At 38.8% G+C, this 27,762-nt stretch overlaps 1 protein-coding gene across 1 annotated transcript in view; it reads left to right on the forward strand.

The window, feature by feature from the left end:
* LOC140232189 (uncharacterized) overlaps positions 1-27,762 on the forward strand; it is a 162,926-nt gene that overhangs the window by 40,567 nt on the left and 94,597 nt on the right. Inside the window, exons 2-3 of the mRNA XM_072312327.1 lie at positions 18,272-18,323; positions 20,080-20,183. Of these exons, the coding sequence (XP_072168428.1) occupies positions 18,272-18,323; positions 20,080-20,183 (156 nt within the window). The remainder of the gene's footprint in view (positions 1-18,271; positions 18,324-20,079; positions 20,184-27,762) is intronic.

Raw genomic sequence — 27,762 nt, forward strand, 5'->3', positions numbered from 1 at the left:
CTATCTAAAAGCACACTCAAATATGGTTTTCCTGTTTACATATCTCAATGGGTAGTTGTGTTCAACTAATGATGGGCATTAATCATTTTGATGAAGTGACCAAGAAAAATGTTTGGTAAAGTTGACTATGAAGTTACAGTGTACAAGTCGTACATCTGTACTGCCCACTCTTGGGTACATGTAATGTGTCCGAATGCACGTATGTATTCTGTGCGTGAATGCGTGTTGAGAATTGCTTGTTTTATCAACAGATCTTGGAGTCGAAAAGTTTTCTTTTTGCAGTAAGCATTCAGCCAGGAGACTCAGTCCGGTGTCTGAATTAGCACATAGTAATGTGGTTAGAAACATATTTCACGAAAGTGATGACAAGCTATGATATTTTTGACATTCATTGAAATTTTCCATCAAATAGTTTGAGGGATATGCACTCTAGCATGTTTTCAAGTATTTGAAGTCTCCTGTGTGTCAGTGCCAACACATTAGAAATATTGTAGTGTCTTAAAGGGATGGTATAGTATTCATTGAGGTGAGGATTCAGCCTTTAGTTTTTGCAAGCTACTTAGAAACCACTTTATGAAATGTTAATGAGCATATAATTCTAAGAGGAATTAAAAGTTCATTCGATGAAACTCAATTTTGAAATGACTGAGAAAATATCCAAAAACAAAGTAAAACAAAGCGATCCTAATAAGATATGGGGCCCACCTTTTATTATGATTACTTTGTTTTTGGATATCTCTGCCATTTTAAACCCAGTTTTCATCAAATAAACTTTGAATTCCTCTTAGAATTATGATATGCTCTTTCATATTTCATAAGAAGTTTCTCATTATCTCAAAAAGTTATCATCAAAAAACATTGGAAGCCTGAAGCCTTATCTCAACCGAAACTGTACCATCCCTTTAAAGGTCCAGTTTACCTTTGGGAGCAGTGATTTCAAAAATTTTCAAGATATCATATTTGATGCATATGTGTAGGTCTGTTGTATCATAAAACATCCTACCATATGAAATATTTGCAATAAAACCTAAAATATAAGGAGATATCAGGGTTTTTCTCAATAAACCGTAACTGTATACGGTTTAGTCTGGAAATTTTTTTATTATAACTATTGTTCACATTTTGTGTATTTAACAACACTTAACATCGATTATACGGATTCAAATTTTGACAGTGGTTGTTTCTATCCCTAACTCACATTTTAGAACTATTTCATAGCACTAATGCTTTCATCTGCAAATGGTAAATTATGCCTTTAACTTGGCACAAGAATGAAACTGTGGAACTCTTCATCATTGTTGGACATAGGTCACATTTGTAACATTTATTGTATCTGATGCATAAGACTGAATTTTTTTGAATGCTGAAGAGATTATTTGATAATTCTTGATTCAATTTTTTTTTTTGTTTCTTAGATTTACAAACATGTTACAACATTTTCTTTTCGTTATGTTTGAATTATAAAAGTCATAGCACGACTCCTGCCCCATCCTGTCAGGTTGTTTCTCAATTTTATGTGCAGCCATACAGTCTATACAGAGGACTGAAGACTAAAATTCTTGTAATATTCAGGTATTGCACGCATCACCAGTAGAGTGAAATTTCCAGGCATGATGGATTCCTAGAAGCCCTTTCCCTTGTCCTTCTGATAACTGTTTGTTTGCCGTTGTTGTTGTTTTTTTCCTCCTCTGGCATATGTTGACTCTTCCACTGGAATGGACAGCAAACGGCTCATTTCTCTGACATGGCCATACAGCATGAAAGATGCATATGATCATCAGATATATATGGATATGAAGCAGAAGGACCTAACTCCGTAAATTATGCAGCCGTTTTGAAGAGTATGTGTGGTTGCTGGTCTAGGAATGGCTGTGGAATCAAATTGTGGAAAAATAGAAGTACAATTTAAAACTAAAACTTTTGTAGTTTAAATACTGTTTGCTCCAAGATGATAAAGAAGAAATATTAGAAATATGATGCAAAAAATATGGTATGTGTGGATTGAAATGTCATCATATTTTCCTAGGTATAGCAATAGCTTGCAATTTATCACACCCATTTGAATATTATTGGGTATATATTCAATTACCTGTAAACTTACAGTGTACATAGTTTACATACCCCAGACGTCAATGTGTTAAGTTTGTAGTAAGCCAGAGGAAAATATTTGCACTGTCGTTTTCATGATTCTAAAGCTCAAAATTGTGACTTGTTTGCTAATAGTTCATAAAAAGCACAAGTCTGTAGTGAGATGAATCAAGGCGCTTTGAGACTGCAAATCTCACCGTTTGATCCCGTTATAACGCCTTTCTGCTTCCCAATGGGCAGTGCTATACATGAGTGGATACCACCAGATCCTATCCACACAATCTTTTTCTTCTTTTTCTTTTTCCCCCAGCCAAAACTTCTTTGCCATTAGATAACCCTTCAAAGCCCTCAGTAATCATATTTGGAAAAAGGGTAGTGGAATAAAAGCTGTGGTGCCGTGATTTTTTCGGTATGAAAGCGGCAGTCGTACATCTCTCTTTTCTTAGCCTGAGAAAATTCAAGCGTTTTCCCCTTGTCAAGGGAGCAGGGCACGGTGATCCCTGGCCTTACTGCTATTGTTGGCTGCTAATGTGCCATAGCATTTAATGGGGCAGGATGGTTCAGATTGCATTTAACACACACACAGGCACACAAATGGAAGGGAATGAAAGGAGATTGTCTGACTTTCCTGTGAAACGCAATAGCTTCCATGTCAGAGATTTTTCAGCATTCTGTTTCCCCAAAAGCCAGGGGTTTTCCATTCCATTCTGTTTGTATTGTTTTCCTTTTCATGTCTCTTTCTACATTGCATCTTTTATCTCTTTTGGAACCCTAGTAAATTTGGGATTTGTTTGGTATTTTTTCTTTTTTAAGTGTAAGAAAGAAATGGGTAGTTTTTGCCAGAATTAAGTCTTGATTACAAGTCTGTTTCTTCCTGCTGGGACAGAAAAGAAAAATGTGAATGATATTACTAAAACTTGCTGAACATCAAATTGGATAAAAGTACATATAAAGAGAATTACATTGTATAAGAATATCAAAATGTGCATAAGAAATGAGTTCCATGTTATGTATAATTGTATGTGTGTGCTAGTGTATGTTATGATATATGGGGAAAAAATTATTTGTATTCTTTTGAAAGTTGAAATTTTGTTTATAAGCAGTTGTCATATCAATGCCTTACTTTGAGCCATGTTGTATAGTTTATATATTCTCCATGATATGATTTTAAAAGGAAAGTGATATTGCGTACATCAATATTCATCATAATGTTTTGCAAATTGATAGCTAGGTCAAAATGTGCATGATACCATGATGCATGATGAGGAACTGCACACGATTACAAAGTTAACCTGTTCAGATGCAGTACATGTATCTCATGCAGTCCTCTTCTGGTACTTCAGACACCAAGTGGGGACCCACCCCAAGGTACAGTGTATATAGAAAGTGAAAAACAAATGGTGATGTAACTGATATATCTCCTTCTCTTTCTCTCTCTCTATCTCTCTCTCTTGATTACGTTTTGAGTGTGTGTGTGTGTGTGTGTATACAGCTGCTTAGACCTTAAAAGCAAATTGGCATTTGAAAGTATGTAAGCCTAGCGGTACTTTGCACGTTATATGCGTTTATTGACAGTAGCAGGCTTACCGTATGGGGTTTGTGCGGGTAATGCGGGGGTAAGAGTTATTTTCAGATATGGTATGCACATATATGTTCAGCTGCTCATTTCATTAGACTTCAAGACAAAGCTCGGAAGTGTTCAACAAATACATACACCTACACCATGTATGCGTATTAGTGAGGTATGTCTCCACTCGTGAGAAATAGTTCATTGACCCTACTTCTGAATAATTATGTTTTGATGTCAGGGTTCTCCACTTCCCACGGCTGGAAGTTGGCTTCCGGATGTGTGTCAGCTGTAGGGTATTGTTAGCAGTGAAATATAGTTCCATAAGTTAGTTAGGACATGGCATTCATTCATAAATTCAATGGCGGAACAGTGCTGCATTATTGTTTAAATAACCAAGTTATCAAGATGTGCTAGAAAGCACTTCACAGATGCATGACGTGCCCGCAAAATGTTATCGCGTTATCAATCAAATGTTTTCTGAAAGGCACTTTGACTGAACAATGGTTCTGTTTTCTTTCTGAACAGCAGTAGAGAGTTCTCACAGAACACCAAGGATCACAATCCTCCCTAGAGTTACTGCACTCATAAGACCTCAAATTTGATTTGATTTTGTGAACAAGAAAATTCATTTCGAGTCAGCTTTTCTATTCCTTCATTAAATTATATGATGCAAAGATTTACAGAAATATACTGGGTTTATGGGTAGGTAAAAAGAGAAAAAGAGAGAAAAAAAAAAAGGTCTTGGCCTTTATTTGCCAATTATGGATTGAGTCATTTTGGGCCCAAACGGTGGTTAATGTCACAATGTCATAAATTACCTGCAATGAAATGAACTGATTCATAAAAAAAAAAAAAATAGTTGTCAAATTGACAGATAAAAAAAAAAAAATCATTCATGATATAAAGTGAAATGGACCAAACTATGTACATAGAATATTGCAACAAAACTTCTGAGTCACGAAATGAATACTGCTCATGTATAATAGCCTTGCACACGTGCAGTTTACCGACCGCCCACAGTCTTACACTTCCTCTCCAGTGGAATGTGTACACTCCTGCAATTTCTCAGAACACATCCTTTCACACTTCTATCGTGGCAGACTGTGTGGTGCGTTTGGAGTTCTGTAACGCCTGCCCCGAACTTTGAGCCAGCGTCGTTTATTTGTCCAACCCTTCCCTTCCTTCACCTGAATTCGACTATATGCCACCACGAAGAATTTGTTTGGATCAAACTCGACGAGATGAAAGTGAGTAGGGGAGCTGGTGCAAATGCTTTCGAAGAAATTCTAGAAGTATTTAGAAAGTGACCGCAATGTCAGAGTTGCAGAGTCATTTTTACACATGGCATCTTAAAGGACTTTGAAGAAGCCATCTTGGTTACATCACACAAGGATCCGTTTATCAACTCACTTCTGGTGCATAATTGAGGTTTCCAAACAACTTTCACGAGTTTTGGGTAGTTGATAAACGCCAAGCTGTTTTGAGTATGGGGTTAGACGTGCGAAATGCCAATAAGAGTGTGATCGCAAACGCTTTTGAGCCAGGAACGCATATCTATCGAGTTACTAAATGCAAAGTCATTTTGAAATGCGTGTATAGCTCGGACTTGCCCACACCAACCACTGCCAACTACACATCTCCACTCCTATCCCCAGGTCAAGCTGCGCGGTGGAGCTGCTCAGTGACAATTAGGGCCTCCTAATCGACTCACGTCAATGCAACAACTTGAGAAACGCAACCTGAAAGGCGTTCACAAACACGATTTCATAGTGGGTATTGAAATGCGTTTCAAACATGGGAAAGTTGCAGTCTAACATTACATGTGTGGATTTTTGTGGGATAATGTTTGTCTACAGAATGACTCAACAAAAAGTTACTCTTATTTTTGTTTTGTTTTTGACGTCTATAAATCAGCTTACTTTGTCGTGAAGGATGCATTATTGAGTAATATCCTTGATTTCAGCTAAAGCGGGGATGTGAAGACGTACAAGTTTCTCGTGGTATAAAGAAATTAAATGATCTGTGCACAGAATGAATGTAAAGACACCATGCTAGCATTGTCCCAGTCATGTAGACTTCAAGGCTTTCTGAACATGCCCGTATGTTTTGATGTCCATTGATGTACAAGTTGTAGTTCTTAGAAGCAAATAAGTCGCCAAATGTGGTTTTATTGATGCTGTGTGTTCCTCTTTTGGAGAGAAAGGGATTTCCTCAAATGGTAGCATGGCTGTTGTATTTTGTGATTATCATTTATGAATAAAATCAACCGTGATTCACACTCAATTTCACTTCAGCTCTTTTTTTCTTTCTTTTCTTTTCTTTTTTTTTATTGCCTAATGCAAAACAAGACAACACCTGACAGTAGGCATTTTGTTCGTGGAAAAAAAAAGAGTTCATTCATGAAGAGAGACTTGTTGATTGTTCCAGAAATCTGTGTGGTGGGTTCTATAGTGTTTTGTTTTTTCTATGGACTCAAAAAAGAAGAAAAAGCAAATCATCTAAATTCAGAGGATTTCTGTGACATTTTGTCGTCTTTCATACATAATACTCTTTTTTTTTTAATATCAAAATTAAGGAAATAAGAATTGTGAAGAATATGACATGGTGCTTGCCTTTCAGAAACCATACAGCGAGATATTTTGGCAGCATTAAATTGTCACAAATTGTCACTGGCAATCAATGCATAGAGTGTCGACAAGAATTTTCGATTTTGATTTTGGGAATCTTGGTTCTCGCGAAATTTGCAAAATTAAGAATGCATGCCAACATTCCTTGTTTTACAGTACTTAAACCCTCTGTAATCAATATTACTGCTGCATTTCCAGGACTGTAATTCACCGTGATGCCTTTGCTCTTAGTGAGGGGTTGTGAAGCTTTGTGGTGATTTAGAGGAGATCACGCTTATTTTTGATGGACTTACGATGCATCGATGCTTTGTTGCTGTCATGTTCATGGAGGATGATAAAAGGAACATTTTTAACAGGTGTATGAAAAATATTTTGACTGGGGCTCATTCCATGTAAGCTTTTGTGTGGGTTGGAGAAATATCAAATTTCAATGTAATTGTTGTACGTAGGAGGATTACAATAGAAAATATGACAAACAAGATTCTTTGAAGGGTGAACTCTGCATTTATTTTTTCGCCGTGATATTTATTGAATAGAATTTTAAAGGGAAGGTAAACCCAAAGAGCAATGTGGATTGAGTGAAAGCAGCAACATTAGTAGAGCACATCAGTGAAAGTTTGAGAAAAATCAGACAATCGATGCAAAAGTTATGAATTTTTAAAGTTTTGGTGTTGGAACCGCTGGATGAGGAGACTACTAGAGGATATGACGTATGAGTGGACAACAATACAAAGAAAATATAAAGGATATTCAACAAAAATTCACTTTTCTAGAATTATGAAAGAGCAGTGGACCAACCGCTTTCAGAAAGCAGGGGGAATAATTGCTACCCTTAACATATGTCAATATCAAGTTGATGGAATTTGTAATTTTCATGAAAAATGGATTTTTGTAGTATTTTCTTTATATTTTCTTGATATTGTAGTCCACTCATACGTCATAACCTCTAGTAGTCTCCTCATCCAGCGGTTCCAACACCAAAACTTTAAAAATTCATAACTTTTGCATCGATTGTCCGATTTTCTTCAAACTTTCACTGATTTGTTTTACTAATGTTGCTGCTTTCACTCAATCTACATTGTTCTTGGGGTTTATCTTCCCTTTAAGGGTGCTTTGTGTGCAGTAGTTTTATTGATAGTATTTTGCATTGGTAGGCTGCTGATTTTTGTGCTTTTTGGAAAAATCTTTAAAGGGAAAGGACTGCCTACAAATGTAAGTGCTGGCCTTTTGACTGAACACAATTTGTCTCTGGCAAACAGTGCCATTGAGCTGACTCCAGTGGTCTGGGTATAAAAAGGATGAAGGATTAACATTGACCTGAGGAACAAGGCGTGTGATGTGTGTGCTACATTCTCTCCCCACCTTCTATTCATCTTCTGACCCGTATTCATTCAAAAAGTGGGATAAATATACAGGCTAAGAATGACAAGAATACCCTAGAGGTGACTGCAGTCACAAACTTGCTCTTACGGAAAGGGTGTGGGGCTGGTGTCAATCGTGTGTCATGCTATTTGAACACAGTTTTTTTTTTTTTAAAGGCCAGACTTCCAATCTGTCTATTCCTCTGCCCTCTGCACAGGTGGCAGGGGCGTCATATTTCACATTGTCTGTTCGTCTATGACCATTTTTCACACGGGTCAAGAAACATACATGTAATTGCAATGCTGAATTACAATTACGATTACGATTACAATTAGAATTACACGTATTATCTGTATACCAACTGAAGAGGGTGCTGCAGATTCTGCGGTTTTAAATTTCAGAGCGAGGAGAGGAGGTGTGGGTTCTTTCTGAGTTCCCATCAATGACTCTTGAGCAGCAAGGAGCACGGTTTTTCTGTGAAAGTGGTTGAATTATCACCGTAAACTCCACCTGATTTGGAGGTCCATCTGTATACATGACTGTTTCATTACATGATGCTGGAAAAAACACTTGAAAATTCCTTCTGGGCCGTCATTTGAATTACGAGATGAGTTACAAATCAGATCACCCTCCATGATTACAGTTTGCATACACAAGGCCAAAGTGTGTCATTTGAATCATGATTGTAGTGATACATCACTAGAATCGTGATTCAAATTAAGCCACTCTCGGTACGTGTGAAAACGACCCGTCTCTCTCTACCTGTCTGTCCATATGCCTTGATCTAGTGGGCCCTATACTGTGCTCTGTTCAGTGAGTATGGCGTTCACGCTGGGATGCTTTTTTTCGGCCAATTGGCACAGATCTCTGGAAACTAATTGTCAATGAATAGAGACTGCCTAATCCTCTTAATCCCTATCGTGTTACCAATGTCATCCTGTACAACCAAGCCACAGTGCTTCACCCTGGCTTCACCTGAGTGGGCTAGCCTTTTCTACAACCAGTTCAGGTTCTGGATGGATTACTGAATGCTTGGTAAAAAGCTTGGCACATTAAAGCTAGGGGCTTGAGCGCAGGGGAGATTTGACAAGAACATGGTTGAATGGAAGGGCTTGTGCCGAAATTAAACCAAATAACAATTAGACCAAACAGTAATTGGACGAAATGATGACTAGACCAACTGGTTATTAGACCAACTGATATTAAACAGTCTATTAGACCAACTGGTTGTAGACCAACATAGTGGTGATAGAGTGTAAACTGATCCGGACGATAGCCTCTTTGAAATGGTTGTTTGAAGGTTAAATATAAATTCAAAACTTGTCTTTTAATATTACATGAGAAAAAGTACCAACGCACCCTTTCGGCAAAACCGGGGGGGGGGGGGGGGGGCTTTGGACGAAGGGTGGGGTTCCAGTCAACGCAACGCGACCCAACGCACCCTTTCGGCAAAACCGGGGGGGGGGGCTTTGGACGAAGGGTGGTGTTCCCATTAACGCGACGCACCACCACCCAACCCACCCTTTCGGCACAAGCCGAATGGAAGAGTATGGTTGATTTATGTGACTAATGATCCCCATGCACCTTTTTGCTTCACAACTTTCCTGGTTGGTTTGTGCTGAAAATCTAATTGTATAGATCATGTTTTAATTTGGTGATTCAACAACAGCAACTCCTTAACCTGCAAACATCATCATAATTCCATGCATATGATTCAAGTCTTTCCTTTTGATTTCTTAAAAAAGAAGATATTGGTGAAGAATAATGTGCAAGTCAACTACAGGCATGTAAGGCAATGATGTCATCACCCTATCTGACATGCAAACATGTGCATTTGTTTGTGACTGATATCTCTCCTTCATGAAACTAGATTTCTTTGAAATTCTTTAATTTTCTTGATACATAATTTTCTCAATATCTGTCCTAATTTGATGAAACCTCTAACAATCCATTGTGCGACTTTTCGTCTATCTATCAAAGCCAACTCATGCACGGAGTGAAATTTGTCAAATGCTGTGGAAACCAAACCTCATAAAGTCTCATTCATAACTCATCATCAAGGTATTGAAGAAGAAAAAATATCTATGCAAGATAGAGGGTAGGCCTAGATGTAGAAATGCTCTTTAACCCAAAATTTGATGTGGAATCTAAAATCTGTATTGACAACTTTCATGTATCATTCAATGACTTTTAGACATAGAAATTCAGACTCACCGAAACTTGCAGGTCTTGAGCCCAGTCTAAGCCTGTTGCAAATTCCTTGGTTTTTAGCAGGAAGAGAAAAACGATGTGGTTGTCGTTGCCATGGTTACGGCTGTTACATGATAATTGTACTGTCTCTGGTACACCTGTTGTCAGAACAAATGTGTGGGCCACATTGCAGGTCCTATAGGGATCTGCCTGTTTAAATTGAGCATCCCATAACTTGTTGGTCCGAGGAGATTTAAACATTTGGCAGAACAGGAACATTTTGTCTGTGGGGAAAGGGGGAAGGCCATATTAGTCCCCTAAAGATGCTAGCCTGTCTGTTATGCTACAGAAATATACAATGAAAATTGGGATGACTTACTAATGAGTGAATTTGTCAACTTAAGATAGCAAGCTTCTGTCTCAAAGCAATGACAATAAAAAATCTGTATACAATGTGAGCAAAAGAGAAACAAACACAAAAACGACAGTTACAATGTAAGTTTGCCATGCACATAATGCTTTGACTGTATCCTTGACATTTGAACCAAGCATTAGTTTCATGACAGTGTTAGTGACAAATTTGATGTGATTTATGTAAATCTGCTCATAGAATGATGTCTCTTGCCAGGAATTTATGAAGTGAATTTGGATTGAGAATGATTTCTTTCAAGACCCTCCCCCCCCCCCCATTGTATTTGAAATAGAAAAGAAAGAGAAAGGGGTTTATTCTTCGTCAACAATGAAGTGTGCAGGATAGCATACTTAATGTGTTTAGTGTATGTTTCTGAGCTTTTGCGTCGGTAGAATGTTTGGTTGATTTCCAGTTGAGAGCCACAGTTATTTTGTGTTATGTAGAAGGATGTCTTCTTGGAATGAAAAGAAAAAAAAGAGATAGAGAGGGAGAGAAGTTTGTGTGATTATTCATACTGGTTCCCTGCTGGGTGCTTCTAGCTCTACCATGACCATGATGGGGTCACTGGTTGGGTTGATGTAGTCTCACTTGTACAGACCTCTTTTTGTCACACCTTTTCATTCTAGAGCGCCGGGCTAGCATTCCGGAGGTCTCGGGTTCGAATCCCGATGGAATCCCATTTTCTGTGCTCATTTTTCCACTAATAAATTATATTCTTTCTGGTCAGTTTATTCTGTCTCCATTTGTTAGCAACACTTTGTTTACATTTTTCTACAAGGTCATTTTGAGGTGATTTTGACCAAATATGATGACTTAGCAATGGTGGACTTAGATTTTGGGATTAAACACTCAGCAGGTTTGGGTGTTCTCTTATGGAGTAAGTAGTAATGTACTGTAAAACCAGAAATATTTGTGTGCATTTTGATTTCACGAATTTCGCGAGAGCCAAAATTCAGGAATTTAAAATGCTTGCAAAAGTCTACACTGTACAGATGTATGCATGGGATGCCAGTGGCAATTAACGAAAATTTTATGCTGTGGAAAAGGTTGTTGGCTCCTTATGTTGGCCGAAATTTCATGCCATGAAAATATCTTGCTCTGCTGTAGATTGGCCTTCTCCGTAAGGAATAATCTCTTAAAGACAGATTCTCATAGCATTTTCATTACTATCTAAACCATTAGGCCTATGTTGATCCTTTAGTAAATGGCTTCTAGTTTTAAATACTGTGCAGTACTTGTGTGTACTGTATATAATATGCCATACTGTATACGCCAAATATTTTGGGAGGTTTTTATTTTCGTGAATTTCGCGAGCCAGGTGCTATTTGGGAAATTAAAAACATGCGAAAATATTGACTCAGATAGCGATGTGGATGTGACATACGTGTGTACATTTCTCTGTTCAGTACAGGACTCCACGATCGCAATTTTTAACCACTCATGAAACCGTCAGGAATTCCTGATTCGCGAAAATTTAGACTGTGCGAAATATATGGCATATATATATATGCAGTATTTAGCAGGAGTTAAGTTTTTACTAATCGGGACTTACGACAATTTTGCAGTGGTTAAATTCGCGATCATGGAGTACAGTGACGATAGGGAGGGCTTCCATACTGATGAAGAGCTTGTTTGTAAACTTGTTTCTAAACGCATTCCGTGCTTCTTTTCTTGAGCAGCTTTTTGTTAGTTGTAATGCAGATTTCACTTGAGTGCTCCCCCAAATGTTTCACAAAGAACATTTGGTTAATTGTTGTTCAGAAATGTCATCCAGTCAAATTCTACCCGATTCTAGATGCTGCTTCGTTTTCTGTATTTCTGTACTCTGCTTTTTTGTGAGAATAGCAATAGTCTCCATCACCAGGCTCTTGAAAGAATATGTCCAATGTGATCGTGGGAGTTCATCATGCTGTATTATTTTGGACAGTGAGGACTGTCTGCCGAGACTACAATAGGTGAAGCAAGGAAAGGGAAGAAACCATGCCCCCCTTTTATTTTTGGTTTGATTTTAGAAATGAAATGGAGATGTGTGGGAAAAAGGCAAGTTCAATAGTTTGCCTCCGTACGCAGCCACCAGGATTTGCCTGGTCTTACAGGCCATCTAGGACTGAGCCTTTTAAGCGTGTTTATTGTGGACTGGTTGGGATGTATATTTTATTCCAGCAGATAAATCTTTTTCTGTGGTTACCTCCACTCTGCTATGGGGGTAAAGAATGGGTTGGGGGGAGGGGAAGGAAGAGGGTGGTAGAGAATGGGAAGGGATATTTTTTTTTTTGTGGTTCCTGGCTTGACTTCATGCTAACTGCATTTACGGGAAGACGTATTGTTGTGGTTCTATGTGCAATTGCATGGTAACTGCATCGGACAGAATTTCTTCAGTTCAACACAGCATGCATATACAGTGTTTTATGATGTTAAAAGGTACGGAAGTCAGCACTGGTATACCCAAGATGTGTGACTATTCGTTGAACATTGTTTCAGCTTGTGCTGGTGGAGGGAGAGGGGAAAACTCAATAAAGTAACCAGTTTTGTTTTGTTTTTTGTTTTTTTCAGAGTGTTATTTTCTGTGAGTTTTTGTATTATCTTTGCCAGAGAGGAAATATCCATTTTTAAAGTTAGAATTAAGACTAGCAATGTCATTGCCTCCATACATGCCATTTATTGCTGTTATTATTTTTTAAACTGGTATTCTTATGGATATGGAGAAATTGTGTGCAGTAAAGGAAAATGCAAGAATATGTAATCCTGCTACTCCAGCACTTGTCAACCCAAAAAATGTGGAATATGCATTATTTATCACATTTGTTTTTGCAAAGAATTTATATTTGAAATCAGTATTGCACACAGACCACTCATTTCACATGTACTTTTTATCATGGATGAGTTTTGTAATCTCAAGTTTCTTAAATGTGAATTACGTATTTATGTCCATTTCACAACCAGTACCCAAAAGCAAATGGCAGTGATGAAAATGCAGATGTATAGTATGTATGAAAGGTATGTGTAGCAGTGTGCATTGTATGTGTACATGTATTCATGTACATACGTAATTACGTACTTGATAATTGAGATTATTGTGTGTATGATTTGAATGATATGCTCCTAAGCTTTGCTATTAAAATAAAAAAAAAAATAAAGCATGAAGGCACAAAACAGAAATGTAATTTATAATGCTAGTAGTTCGAATTCAAAAACATTCTAAAGGTCCGAAGAGGGGAAGACAAATAGCTCTTCACAAGTTGTTTTTGTTTTTGTTTTTTTGTCTTTGGAGGTCCCTTGATCGTCCTCAATGGCGGCAACTCGCTGCAGACTTGCATCATGTTGTGGCTGGCCATGGTAGTCCTTGATTCAGTGTACCCTCTCTGGCTTCATGAATTATTCATGAGCTAATTAATGAATTAGTCATGATGCTCAGGCACTTCTGGCAGCCGTGCGCGTGTGTTGATTTCAGCTGTCTTCATTTATTCTGCAGGGCTGAAAGAGTATGGGGGGGGGGGTTGTAGCTACAGTTCAGCACATTTGCAGTGAGGCAGAAATATACCCCCCTTTCCTGGCCTTGTGAGGAGACTAGGGAATAATTGAAATGTGTTCCCTCCGAAGTGTGCACAGGGTGTGAATTTCATATCACGCGGCCAGGAATTTTCTTCTGTTTCTCAGCTGTGTCCACACAGGAGCCATCTTCCGGAGTAAGCTCCATCTCATCGGAAACTGCATGCTAAAATATGCATTGTGTGAAATGCCGAGTTCTGGTGGATACTGTAGGGAAAAAAATACACTAAACAAACAAACAACAAAACTTTTTGAAAAGTTTTTAAGTATTGTCCAAATATCTGCTATGTGGATGTGATGTAGAGACATTTCTTTTAAAGTAGACATTGTAGTATCAACATCATAGTGATGCTGAAATTATAAATTTTTGAATGTATTGCATATTGTCCAATTTGACGACTAGATACAAATACAAGGAAATACTGATTATGCATAATCTTATCCATGAAAAATTGCAGTTAGCTATCAAAGGTCCCCACTCTCCACGGCTGTTGAGCAAGTGTCACCAGATTCTGTAAATCTTTGAGAACTGGGAAAAATCTGTATGTAGAACTCTCCGAGGTCGATCTTCTCAAGAAATCGATATTTGATACAGAATGTGAACTCAGCCTCTCTCCCAGGAGATCATCTCTGTTTCCTTCTCTCGATGCAATTTCCCATTCTGTCTTCCATCTCTACTTTCGTACACCTCCACCACGTTCACTTTTCCTTGCAATTCTGTCCATCCCATGAGAGAGGAGGAGTAGGAGGAGGAGAAGAAGATGGAGAAGAAAGAAGGAAAGAAGGAGAAGAGAATGGAAGAAAGGAAGTAGCAGAGGAAGAAGAAAATGAAGAAGAGAGGAAAATGAGGAAGATTAGGAGGAAGGAGGATGGAGAAGAAGAAGGGGGAAGAGGAAGTGAGAAGGAAATAGCAGAGGAAGAGGAAAAGGAAGAAACTGAGGAGGAGAATAAAATGAGGAAGAGTAGGAGGAAGAAAGAAAGGAAGATGAAGGAGAAGGAGGAAGAAGAAGAGGAAGAGGGTAAAGTAGAAAATTAGGAAGAGAGGGAAATGAGGAAGAGTAGGAGAAAGGAGAGGGAAAGGAAGAAAAAGGGTGGAGGAGGAAAAAGAAGAAGAGGGGAGGGGTGATGATGTGGAAGAATAAAAGAAAGAACAGGAAAGGAAAAAGAATAAGAGGGGAAGAAGAGGGAGAAGATTACAAGGAAGAAGGAAAATAAAAGGAAGGACAGAAGAGGAAAATACAGAGAGAACAAGATGGACAGAGCTGAAGAATAGGGAAATGCAGGGAATGGGAAGTGGGGGAGGGTGGGAGGGGGGGGGCATAGGTTATAGTGGGTAACCTCTGCTGCTCCTGTGACTTGTACCTCCCCTGGGTGGAACACTGTAAGGCAGTCCCGAGGAACAGCGGAGGAAACGTTCACTTTTAAAGATGAAGAGATCAGACAAAAATGTCTCAAATCTCAGACAACCTTTCCACCTATGAAAAATTAACTTCCCTCCATACATTTATGTAGAGAAAAAGGAGATGCTACGAGGGCCTGAAAATGCATCGTTTCTGTGGAGGACAGTTGGGTGATTGAATAGCAGCCAAGTTTGTCACACAGCAGTGCTAGTAACAATCTGAGGCAGGCTTTTTTATGACTGTTGCCAATTTGCCATCCAGAATCAGTGCAAAGGTGTTAACAGCTCATCATCAAGAGTGAGTGATAGAGAAAGAGATGGAGAGATAGATAAATAGATAGACATGTGAGAGAGAGATACAGCTGAAGGCAGAGGGGGTATAACCCCATGGTGGTTTGCTACCTAAAATCGTCATCACGTAATTGGCGAATGCACCAGCTAAGCCAGGCTGTGAGGCGAACACCAAAGCCGCCTTTGGGGAAAACGTGGGCAAAGAAAGGAATCCAGGAGGTTCCAGAAGTGCAGTTGAATTTAGGTAGAAGACCTGACATGTTTCAGATATGGAAAGTGTATACACCAGGTTTGCATCTCCTTTTGGCAAGTCTGTACTATTAAATGCAGTTGGAGAAGGGATGGAGGCTAGAGAACAGTGTTCACCTATGCTACCCTGAGGTAGACTTGACCTTTTGACCTCCCCCAGTATTCTCTTGCCCCACCCCATCCCTCTCCCTCTCTCCCCTCCACCCCCTCCCCCCCCCCACTCCAACTAGCAGGCTATTATATATCATGCCTAAATAGAAGACATGTATTCCACATGCCTGTACAGTTGATGAAATCTTGAAAATCTCAACTCTCTCCCCTCTTCCTCCTTCTACCCCCTTATCCCCTTACCACCCCCCTCCTCCACATGGGTGTCAGTTTGCTTGTTGTTTCAGCATCAATTGAGTTTGGGTAAGCTGCTTGGGGCAGTGAAAGAGGCCAGAGACTTCGCAGAGAGGAATGGGAAAGAAGGAGAAAAATTCATGCATGTACAGTATTTTCCCACATTTATAGCTTTTATTCAGTTGTATATTAATACTGTACTTGCACCACACCCAGTACCTGCAAAGCTGTTGAAAAATAGAAGTTTCAGTATTCAGTCCTGTTTTGTGTGCCCCCACATGCAACCAACTCCCCCCCCCCCCCATAGTCATTGTGTACATACGTGAGTATGGATACAACCAACTCCTCCACATACAACCAACTCCTCCCCCCCCCCCCCCATAGTCATTCATACTCACGTATGTACACAATGACACACATACGGTACATATATACATATACACACACATAAATGAATAAATACATACATATGTACATACAAACATACATGCATACATACATACATACATACATACATACACCCTGCAAGTTCAGGTATAGGCCTATTCATTCCATCAGAATGTGGCTATGTGCATTTGAAGAGTGCCCATCACAGGACATAACAATGTAAACTTGGCATGAGATACAGAAGTCTACAGTAGGAATGGGGAAATTTGGTTCATAATATCAAAAACATTGTTCTAGGTCTATCCCTAGCCAATAACAGTTTATAAAAACAAAGAACTTCGTTCCATTTGGGTCTAGAGCGTAGAGTTTTTGTCAGGCCTTCTGTTACACTTGCATTTCAGATATCTTTATACCACACTGTATTAAAGATAATAAAAAGTTTTGGTACCTCAAAAGTTTCCCTGAATTTCCGTGTTTCAGGTTAAAGTACCTTTCAAATAACTAACACTGTGAGACTTACTCGCCCCAAAGTGCTCTCATTTCTTAGTAATCATGCAATTAACTGCGACCAGCAGCCCCATACGCATAGCGACCAGCAGCCCCATACGCATAGCGTAACGGGGCTTCGCATTGTAGCATTCAGGATCATGACAGATTTAGTATCGCGGGTAAATATCAACTTAAAATCCAAAAAATTCTTCAATTTGAAGACTTACCAATTAAGTTGAAGTCTTGAAAACAGGCTTTGGGCAACGTTTGGTTCTGCCAATAGTCCCTTTCTCTGTTCGAATTGATGACTGAATGTGACTCTGTCGAGAGGACCTTGGGAGAGCTACATACACTGATTACTACGGCCAGCGCATACGCACACATCACATGCGAACAAATTTCAAATCCACGAACGGATAAGATGTTTGTGTGCGCATGCGCTGGCCATCAATTCAGTGTAGCTCTCCCAAGGTCCTCTCGACCGAGTCACATTCAGTCATCAATTCGAACAGAAAGGGACTATTGGCAGAACCAAATGTTGTTCGAAGCCTGTTTTCAAGACTTCAACTTAATTGGTAAGTCTTCAAATTGAAGAATTTTTTTGGATTTTAAGTTGATATTTACCCGCGATACTAAATCTGTCATGATCCTGTAAGCTACAATGCGAAGCCCCATTTAGCTATGCGTATGGGGCTGCTGGTCGCAGTTAGCTACTCAGTATGCGTATGGGGCTGCACACTGCTGGTCGCAGTTATCATGTAATAATGGTTTCGTACAATACGTGTACTACCTCGCCGCCGTACGGCGGCGGCTCTGGTACGAAACCATTATTGCATGATTACTAAGACATGAGAGCACTTTGGGGCGAGTAAGTCTCACAGTGTTAGTTATATGAAAGGTACTTTAACCTGAAACACAAACTAAGACAAGGAAATTCAGGGAAACTTTTGAGGTAATACCAAAACTTTATATTATCTTTAAACTCTCTCTCAACCTGGAAAAAAGAGAGAAAAAGTGATGGATTTGATGTGCTTTCCCGGCTGAAAACTGTGTATACCAGTAGTCAGGACATGGTGACTCCTACCTTTAAATCTTCCATCAACTTTCATCTATATCAGCATTTGGGGGAAAAAATGAAATGATTGAGTATGGCACACTCTAGAAACGTGCCAATGACTGATGAACATAAATATGATTGTGGTGAATCCAATATTGATGAATCAGTTGTGCTGTATGTCAGTGTCATTCTTTTGTCACGTTACTGAACTTAAATTTTTTTTTTTTTTCTCTCTCTTGATTTCTTCTTGTCCCTGCAGGAAAGAGTGTGTCTTCCAAGAAATCACCCCTCAACTTCCAAGATGATGTCGGGTGAGTGTCTTCCGTTCATTGTGTCTTTCATTTCTGAGTATCTTCTGGTTCAGTGCAGATGTATGCAGTGTTGCATTTCCAACTTCACAGTGACATTATTTGATCTGTCAATATTGTACCGCTGAAATTTGATGCCTATTTCGATGTAGAAGAATGTGGGGGAAAGGGCAAGCTTGCTTTGTGGTTTGCTTCTGCAATCAAGTCAGTGACACTGACGAGACATCAGCAATTTTCCTTATGAAAAATATTGTATAATGTCTGCACCTTGTTATGAAGAAAGTTTCCAAAGCATCACACATTTTTGAATACGTGGGACTAGGCAGTGTGCAGCTTTGTACGTGGCCTGAGCTCCCTCTGATCTGGGTAATAAAACTTTATCCTTTGGCATAAATACCTCACTTGGTTATCTGTATTGTGATTGAAAGAGATCTTGTATCCCAAAGTCAGATACATTGTATGATGAGAAGTAAAAGGCATAAAATGTGACGCATCAAGAGCCAACATGAAGCCCTTTTCCCCATCGCATCTTTCTTCCATGGCCAGGGCTATCACTTCCAGAGCAAACATTGATTCAACATTAGTCACTGGATGTGCATTCACAGTATTGAAAGGTAGTTTGTGGGAGCAAAGTGAGAGCCAGAGACGAAGGAGTGAAGATAAGATGGGTTGCCATGGCAATGACAGTGAAATCAAATTTGTGTTCTCCTTTCTGCCCCAAATTTATTCCTCTTTGACTGAAAATATTTGATTGAATAGTTTTGTAGTAATTATGACTTCATTGTTCAGACGAGAACATGACCTTTAAGAGGTCATCTCTTTTGGTATGGAGGAGACCCATCCTGGTCTTCCAAGGAGCGGCGACACCAAATGATGGTTTCTCACTAAGTCTAATCCAGTTACGATCCACTTAAGAATAAAAGTATGTGCACACAATCGGGTTAAGAGACGGCGCTCTGCCGGACAAGACAGAGACATCGGGTCACCAGCGGAGGTCAGACATGAGAGGAACCAAAAACAACAACAAAAAGAAAACCCCACAGATGAGAGGTGAAGAAGAAAGAAGCTCAGGACCAAAATTGGTTTAAGTTCGGATGCAAAGAAGGGAGACTGGAAGAAAATTTGGTAGTGGGAAAATTGGATTTTGAGCTGATTAAACAGAGAGAATACAGCACTCCATTGAGTCTGGGGGGAGGGGGGAACAACAAAAATATGGATGACATTATATAAATGAATAAAAACATGTGTCTTGGAGTCAGATATCTTGTGGAGGAAGAGGAAAAATAGGAGTGGAAGGGGGTGAGAAAGAGGGGAAAGGGGATAGCGAAGAGGGTGACACGAAGATTTGATTAACGTTCAGGTTGCAACTGTGCGAAACATAGGAAAGTGTTACATCCAAAATATGGTGTAGATGCTATGCGAAATGCCTATGAACAACTTCGTTTCTTGGTAGTATGTGTGTTTGTATGTGTGTATGTGTGTGTGTGGGTGTGTGTGTGTGTGTGTGTGTGAGTGGGTGTTGTGGTACAAAATGCTTTCTGTCAGTCGGATACTTGCAGCTCTCTGGTACCACACGCCTGCATTCTTTTAAGAGGCAATCAGGGAGAACTGAGCGGCATAATTAATTGCCACAAACAGCATTTCAGTCTTATCCACCTCTTTCTGTCTTCCCTAATTTATTTGCGGGGATTCATGTATTGTTTAATGACTTTCATGTCTTCCTTAATTGTTCCTTCTGATATTATTTTCTTCAAAACAGTTTTTCAGCACTGCATCATGCCTCCCTCATCGGTAATTGCGGCATTCTGGGTACCCTTCTGGACAATCATAATCACATCATTGTGGATTTAAAGGACAACAAAGGTAAGACCTTGGTTTCTATGACAATGCTGTCATCACTGCCATGACATCAAACTTAAAGAGCATTATGTCACCCAATGTATTATACTAGTTAGGTTTACATAACATTCCTAATCATAATGATTTTCTCAGAGTTCTAATTTTTGATGATTAGCTCATAATTAAGCGTTTTGTAGACACACTCAAAAGTTAGCAATCTGCAAGATTAGTTGATGATTAGAACCAGAGAGATTACAAATTCGCCGACAGTGAGCATTGCTTGAACCCTAACTGCAAGGTATCAAACGTGCCATGTCCATAGCCAAGGTATGAATGTACATAGTCCCTTCCATACTCTGGAATAAAATGCTCGTAGAGTCTCACATCACAAGGGGTTATTGGCTATTAAGGTTATGCCAGGACACGAGTATGGGTTGAATTGGTAAAAGCTCCTGTAAGCACAGAACAGTAGGATTTGCTCTTAGTCTATGCCTGTCAGGCTTTTACTTTTAGTGTGATAGTTGTTGCTGCAATGGATTTGTAGGAAATCAAACAAATATAATAAAAAGAAAGTTTATTTGAATGCCACTGATATATGTGCACCTGTCAAAAATTTTTATCAGGCTTCCTTTCACATAAAGCACTGCAAAAGATTTACACAAATGAGATACCGGGTATGGTTTGAAAAAAAAAAGTTGCTGTTTTGCAGACGTGTTCATCGATAGGAATTGACAGTCGAAGGTATTCAAGGAAGACTAACACAAAGTGACCTGTGCATACCTATGCAGAATCTTTGGGGGGAAGGTATACATTTGCATTTGTTGTGGTCACTTACACCCTTAGGCAGAATATATCGGCGCACGCATTCTCATGTTCGCCAAATGCCTCTGTATTGCATTACGGCGAGATGTTTTCCACACAGTCTGTCATAGGAGACGCGATAGAAAGAAGCTTGACCCTCTGCCGTAGATCAAACTGATGTGGAGTCTTTGGGATTTTGATATGTAGCAATTCATTTACAGGGGAATTCCGGACCAGTTTAAAGTTTATCTGAAAAGAGAGAGTAAGATTTCAGAAGTTCAATAGTGAAATTTTTTGTCAAAATCAGACAAAAATTAGGGAACACATGAAATTGTAAAGTTTCACTAAATTTGGCAAAACAGTTCTCATATAGTTGATATGAATATGCGTCTGTCTTATAGGGGTGAGCTGATGATGTCAGCACCTCACAATTTTTTGTTGCAAATTTTCTGCTATAATTTGTAAAACATGTTATTCCTTTGGAAATAGTGATCAGTCAGACATATATATATATTGCAATTTGATACTGGGACATAATTGTCATTTGAACATCAACAAAAATGGAAATTTTAGGATTTTGTGTGCAAACTGTATGGCAAGTGGTTAGGCAGTGACAGCATCAACTCACTCATTTGCATATTCATATTGGCTGTGTATGAAGTGTATTCTGAAAATAAGTGAACTTCACAATTTCATACCTTGATTTTTGTCCAATTTTGATTAAATTTTCACTGTTTTGTCAAAGAAGGTTTACCCTTATCAGACAAACTTTTTAATTGGTCTGGAATTCCGTTTTAAAGAAAAGAGGTGACTTTAAAAATTGCTGCAGATAGATGTGGAACAGACATTTATTTAGAAGGAGGTATTGTTTTGCTATGTTTTGCTATGAAATGACACAAAATGTCACAGCCTCAAGATGAACACTGACTGAGGTCATTTAAATGGCACACAAACCTGTGTTTGGGACGAACAATGTTCTCCTTCCCCCCTCCCCCCTTTAATATAATCATTGAGAACTTTGAGGAATGATCATTGTAATTTTTGCAGTAATAGGTCTGTGCATGAGACTACAGTGTATTTTTCTGGGCATTTTTGTCTAAGTACAATAGAGGCTGACACTTTGCAGGATTTCGATTGTTGTGATGATATTCACCATGCCCAGAGGCCTTTTCAATTTGGCGTTCCACTGCCATCTCGGTTTTGCCCTTTATTGGTGAGTAAAAAAACCTCCAGCGGAAGTGTGAGCAGCTAACCATCACTTATTTCCATTTCTTTTCATCTGTTCTAGATAGTTATTCTACCGATTTTTTTTTTTCTTGGTGTAAAATTACTATGAAAAATGAGAGGCTTAGGCATATTGGCCCGAATTCACGAAGGTGGTACAAATGAAACCATGGTTTAAACCATGGACAAAAACCATGGAGCGCCAAGTGTCACATGGAATATTTCCTTACGAAATCAGTCATTTCGTCGATGAAATGATTATTTTGTAACGAAATGACAACATTTTGTAACTAAATGAACATTTCGTCCACGAAATGATAATTTTATTAACGAAACAGTCATTTTGTTGACGAAATGACCAATTTCGTAACGAAATATTCCGTGCGACACTTGGCATTCCATGGTTTTTGTCCATGGTTTAAACCATGGTTTCATTTGTACCACCTTCGTGAATTCGGGCCATTGGGTTCATTTTCAATAAAAGCTGCAAAGACTTTTTTTTTTTTATATATATCAAAGACATCTGGGCTTTAAGTTGAGAGCCATTCATCCCCACTCATCTATCTCTTTTGAATCTTTTTTGTATACATAAAGTTATTGTCATCATTTTTTTTTTTTTAGAGAGAGAGAGAAAATAGATGTATTTATAACAAAGATCAACATAATCTTTGAGATCATGAAAAGATTTTCAAACACACCCTTGTAAATTATTCACCAATTTCTCTGTGTGTCATTCACATTCATTCATACTTTTTTTTCTTGTCATCTAATCTATGATTATTATTATTATTATTTTTTTTTTTTTTTTGCATAGAGGATGACTGTATGAGAGGAAACATTCTAAGAATGAAATCCCTTTTAGAACCACCATTTTTAGATAGCCAGTGGTGATGACAGGATTAAATGTTGATATCAGAATATTTGTTAACTCCAAAATATGTTGCTGCCATTTATTTTGCACTGGGGTTGCTGTCATATCCTGCGTTCATTGTAACAAGAATAAATGGACAAAGGAATCAGCAAAATAATAAATTGATGAAATTAATTAAACCCACTTCCTGTATCCGAGTGTGGTCAAGTCTGTGCCACAAAAAGACTACAAGGCGACCTGACAGTAGATTGCTGTTACAATGTACATGTAAGTGACCTCATATACCTCTCAAATGGGGGGGAACCCCCAAAACGTGGCTTGATGTCAAAGCCATCTCAAAGTAACTGATTGACCTGATTGACAAATTGCCATTTTTCATCAATTTGAACATCTCAAGGTACCTATCCCTGTATGATTTTGTGCATCATATAGGATAAATAGTAATGAAATTTTGTTGTTGTATCCTAGGTCAACCTCCTCCACACACTCACTTACACATGCACAGACACATACAGACAGACACACACACACACATGCACAATGCAAGAAATGACTTTTCTGTAGTTATCCCGTTGACTTTGTCCCAAAGATCTCATGTCAGAAACAATCAACAGTACCTGTTTATCTCATTGATAGGGAAGCTACAAGAGAATTGCAGTATGATAACTGAGTGAATTAAAAGATGTCTAGTGATAACAATGTGAGAGACACTGCTGTGATGTTTCGCAGGGAGAATATTCTATGTATGGCAGATGATTATGACGACAATGGCAGTAGGTGGGACTGCACAATGAGTGGAAATGAATCGAGATGACTGACTTCTAGGCATGGCATGCAAAAATGACGCCAACTGTGTCACGCCAGTGTGCATTTACAATATTTTTTTCCACTGCCGTGAATTGATTAGTATTATACGAGCCATTTATACGATCTCAAAGGATGTGGCTCTGGCGTGGCACCGGGCACCACTGGGTCCGCGGAAAGAGCGGAGAGCGCGTCAACGATTATTTACGTCTCGGCATTTTCATTACCTTGGCCTGGGAATAGGACGGCCAAAATTGCCTCCAGGCATATCGGGAGCCATCTTAAATGTCTTGTAATCCACGGGATCATATTTTGTGTATGATGGAAAAAAAGGAAAGGGTGCTCTCCGCTGGGATGAATGCGGCTGGCTTGCCGAAACGGGGCTTCGATTGGCCTTGAAACGTGTCGTCCAGCAGTGGAATTGATTGGTCAGGTCTTGAGGGAGATGGGCTATTTTTCAGCCATCAAGCAGACACAAACTCACCGACTCCATTGTGTGTGTGTGTGTGTGTGTGTGTGTGTATGTGTGTGTGTGTGTATGTATGTATGTATGTACACTATGTATGTGCACTTTGTATGTGTCTATGTTGCATTTGTGTATGTGTTTGTATGTGTGTGTGTGTGTGTGTGTGTGTGTGCATGTGTCTTTTTTATGTAAGCAATATATAGGCTTACCAGTGTGTGTGTGTGTGTGTGTTGCCTTTAAGTATGTGATATCAATGCTACATTAAAGGAGAAATTGATTGCTAAGCTTCCTTATCTCCTTGCATTGGCACGAACACTTTGGGAGTATGAATTCCTCCAAATTGTCAAATTTTCTCCAATTCTGAGCCTCCAAACGGTGCCAGTATCTGCAGAGCCTGCTTTAGTCTATATGTCGAGCACTCCCAGACCTCATTTGACAAGAGATGAAGAGGATTTGACATTGTACTCACAGCAATACTCAGTAGTGCTTTGATGATACTCTCTATCATTCAACTACTTCATGAATGTACCATCCCTTATTGTCGGATGTAGCGAAAAATGCCATCTGTTACTGTATTTCTCCATAGGTTCGTTTGCTTGATTTCATTTTCATATTCTTTTTGCTTGTGCTCAACAGTAAGTACCGTGTCTGGGAGTGAGAATATTCGGACACATCGGGCATTAGTGTGAAATTTCTGTGGAGCCAGATTCAGAGGGTGAATAATGGAAGTCTGAACATAAAAACATGCTTTCCCAACCTCCCCCCCCCCAACAATCCTTGATAACCACTTTAAAGGACAGTGCTCCCAAGAGAGAAAGTCTCATGCACATCTCATTGAAAAATACACAATACTACAGTAAGCGAAGGTTAGTTTGTGCAAGGTAAAAGACAATAAAGGGGGAAATTACACCCAAGGATGTAAAGTATGAACATTTGAATATCAAGTAGCTACATATATGTAACATGGTATTTATCGTACACATTAAAATAGTTATCTAAGTCATAATTTCTACAACTACCACTTTTTACCAAAATTAAGTAGTTTACCCAGTCAATTTGCCGGTATGCACAGCAGTGGTGCTCACAAGTTTCTGTGACATGTTTCAAGTCTGTGTAAAAAATTTCTTTCTCAGAGTGAAAGTGACTTTTCAGGATGAGACATGGCAACAGTAAAGGGTCATTAACTTTTCTTCTTTTCTTTTTCTTTTTTTTTTTTTTGGGGGGGGGGGAGAATTTGTATTGTGCCTTCCAGCTAGTATATCTTGGTGTATATTTGTATAACTGCATCAGTTTTTCCCTCTCACCACTCTTTATGATTGTCTTCCCTTCTCCACACTAACAGGTCATGAAGCTCTCCTTACAATCTAATTAGTGTCGTTTTTTCCTCCCTGTAAAAACAGATTATGTGCCTCTCAGGTCAACACTTTTGACCTCACCCTGCCCCCTTTTCCTCATTTTGTTTTACCTTGTTTTCTTTTCTGTTTTGTCTTGTTTTGTTTTGTTGTTGGCGAGAGAGGGAGAGGTTAGGAAGAGGAAGAGGAGGAGGAGGAGAACAAAGGTACTTTGTTTACGCTTGTTGAAAACTCCAGAGCCGCTCCTGAATGAAGTGCTTCGTTATTAAACTCATAGAAGATCTGACAGATACGCGAAGCTTTTGGCAAGTCCTTCTGTAGCCTCTGAAGATGGCCTTGTGTTTTTTTTTTTCCTTCTCTTGTGTTCAAGTACAGATTTGTATGGATTTGGAGTGTAATGACCCCTGTTGTATTTACAAAGGTTAGAGAGATCGAAAGGTAACAACATTATTTTTACCCATGTTGACTGATGGAAGGATTACAGTAAAAGCATCGCTGGTTAAGGAGAGAAAAATTGAAGCGTAGAGGCTTGAAGCCAGGCTAACACATTTTTCAATTTAAGTTTGCAGCCTTTGCATCTAGAGATAAGTCACATACCAGACCCTCAATATTGTTCTTATCTGGGGCTAAATGATCATATTTCTGCCAGTGAGGGGTGATCTTATCAATGACAGATGCCTGTCAATGTGATGGGTATGTTTGTTTTTTGTTTTTTTTTAGATAATTTTTATTCATTCATTTTGATGATGACATAATTGCACAATGTATGATTGCTGCTGATTGAAATATTGATGACAGTATGGATGGAAATAGAGATGTTCTACAGTAGGAACATTTGATATTTCTTATTAATTTCTGACTGGTTTTCCATGATAATGTGTGGGAGACCATGCTGAACCATTTTACGGGTAGAGAGGGATGCAGTATAAAGTTTTAAAACTTAATTCTCCCCATGGGGCTCTGTTGTTTTTTCTTTTCTTTTTTTTTTTTCATTTTTATAGAATTCTTTTCAATTTCTAGCAATCAAAGGTTAGCTTTGTTTTTTACAACTTGTTTCGCCCCTCTTATTTTACCGCAGAGTTAGGTCAGAACAAGAACCCATTTGGAGGGAATTTTGATAGAAATTGTTTAGGGCCAGAAGGAGTGGGAAAAAATCACCATTCACAAATTGAGCCCAGCACTGCTGCAAACTTGGAACAATTGATTTCTTGGTATAATGTGCCATGGCACCAGTCAATCAATTGGGACGCTTTGTGTCTGACTGCTCGTTTAAAAGCTGTAAAGCTCCCTCAGGGGAGACGTCATTGGACTATTTCTAGAGCCAGGGGTCAAATTCGGTCCTCCCAAGTAATTACACTCATAAAGAACAGCAATTACTGTATGCTGAAAATTTGCTTCTGTGTACATAAGCAAAGTTCTTAGTATTTAAGGGTATTCTTATACCGTATTTCCCCCCAAAAAAAATTACAATGGGGACCCTCCACAATGATAACTTTAAAATTAGTGAATCAATCCAAATACAATTTCAGGGTACGAAACTATAACTCATTGCCCACATCTTACAGAAAACCCCATTCGATTTGCTTCAGTGGTCATAGAGAAATAAGGAATTTAGTAGAGCATGTCAGGAATCCCTTCCCTCCAAGATTCTGTTCACCAACAAGAGCATCCAAGTGCTAAACTTGGAAGAATCAGACTCATGACATGCTTTACAGCAATCCACGTTTCTCTGTGACTGCTTAACCAAATTGAATGGGGTTTTCTGCAAAATAGAGCTAAGATGTTATATTTTAAGACCCTGAAGTAGCATTTAGACAATTTAATCATATTGGGTGTTATCAATGCAAAAATCTGATTATAATTTTTTTTTTTTTGATAATTGATATTTTAGTCATTTGTAAAGAGAAAAAAAAGAAAAAAAAATGTTTTTAACTGTTTTACCAGAAAAAGAATATTAGATGAAAGAAATAAAGCAAAACTAGAGGATTTTCCCGAGAAATTTGGTAGGAAATGAGCAACAGTAATTAATTATGTAATTAAGATACAATGCATAGAAAGTATTCAGCAAAGAATTCTGTTTATGCG

This window comes from Diadema setosum, chromosome 8, assembly GCF_964275005.1.
Source record: "Diadema setosum chromosome 8, eeDiaSeto1, whole genome shotgun sequence".
NCBI classification, from domain to species: domain Eukaryota; kingdom Metazoa; phylum Echinodermata; class Echinoidea; order Diadematoida; family Diadematidae; genus Diadema; species Diadema setosum.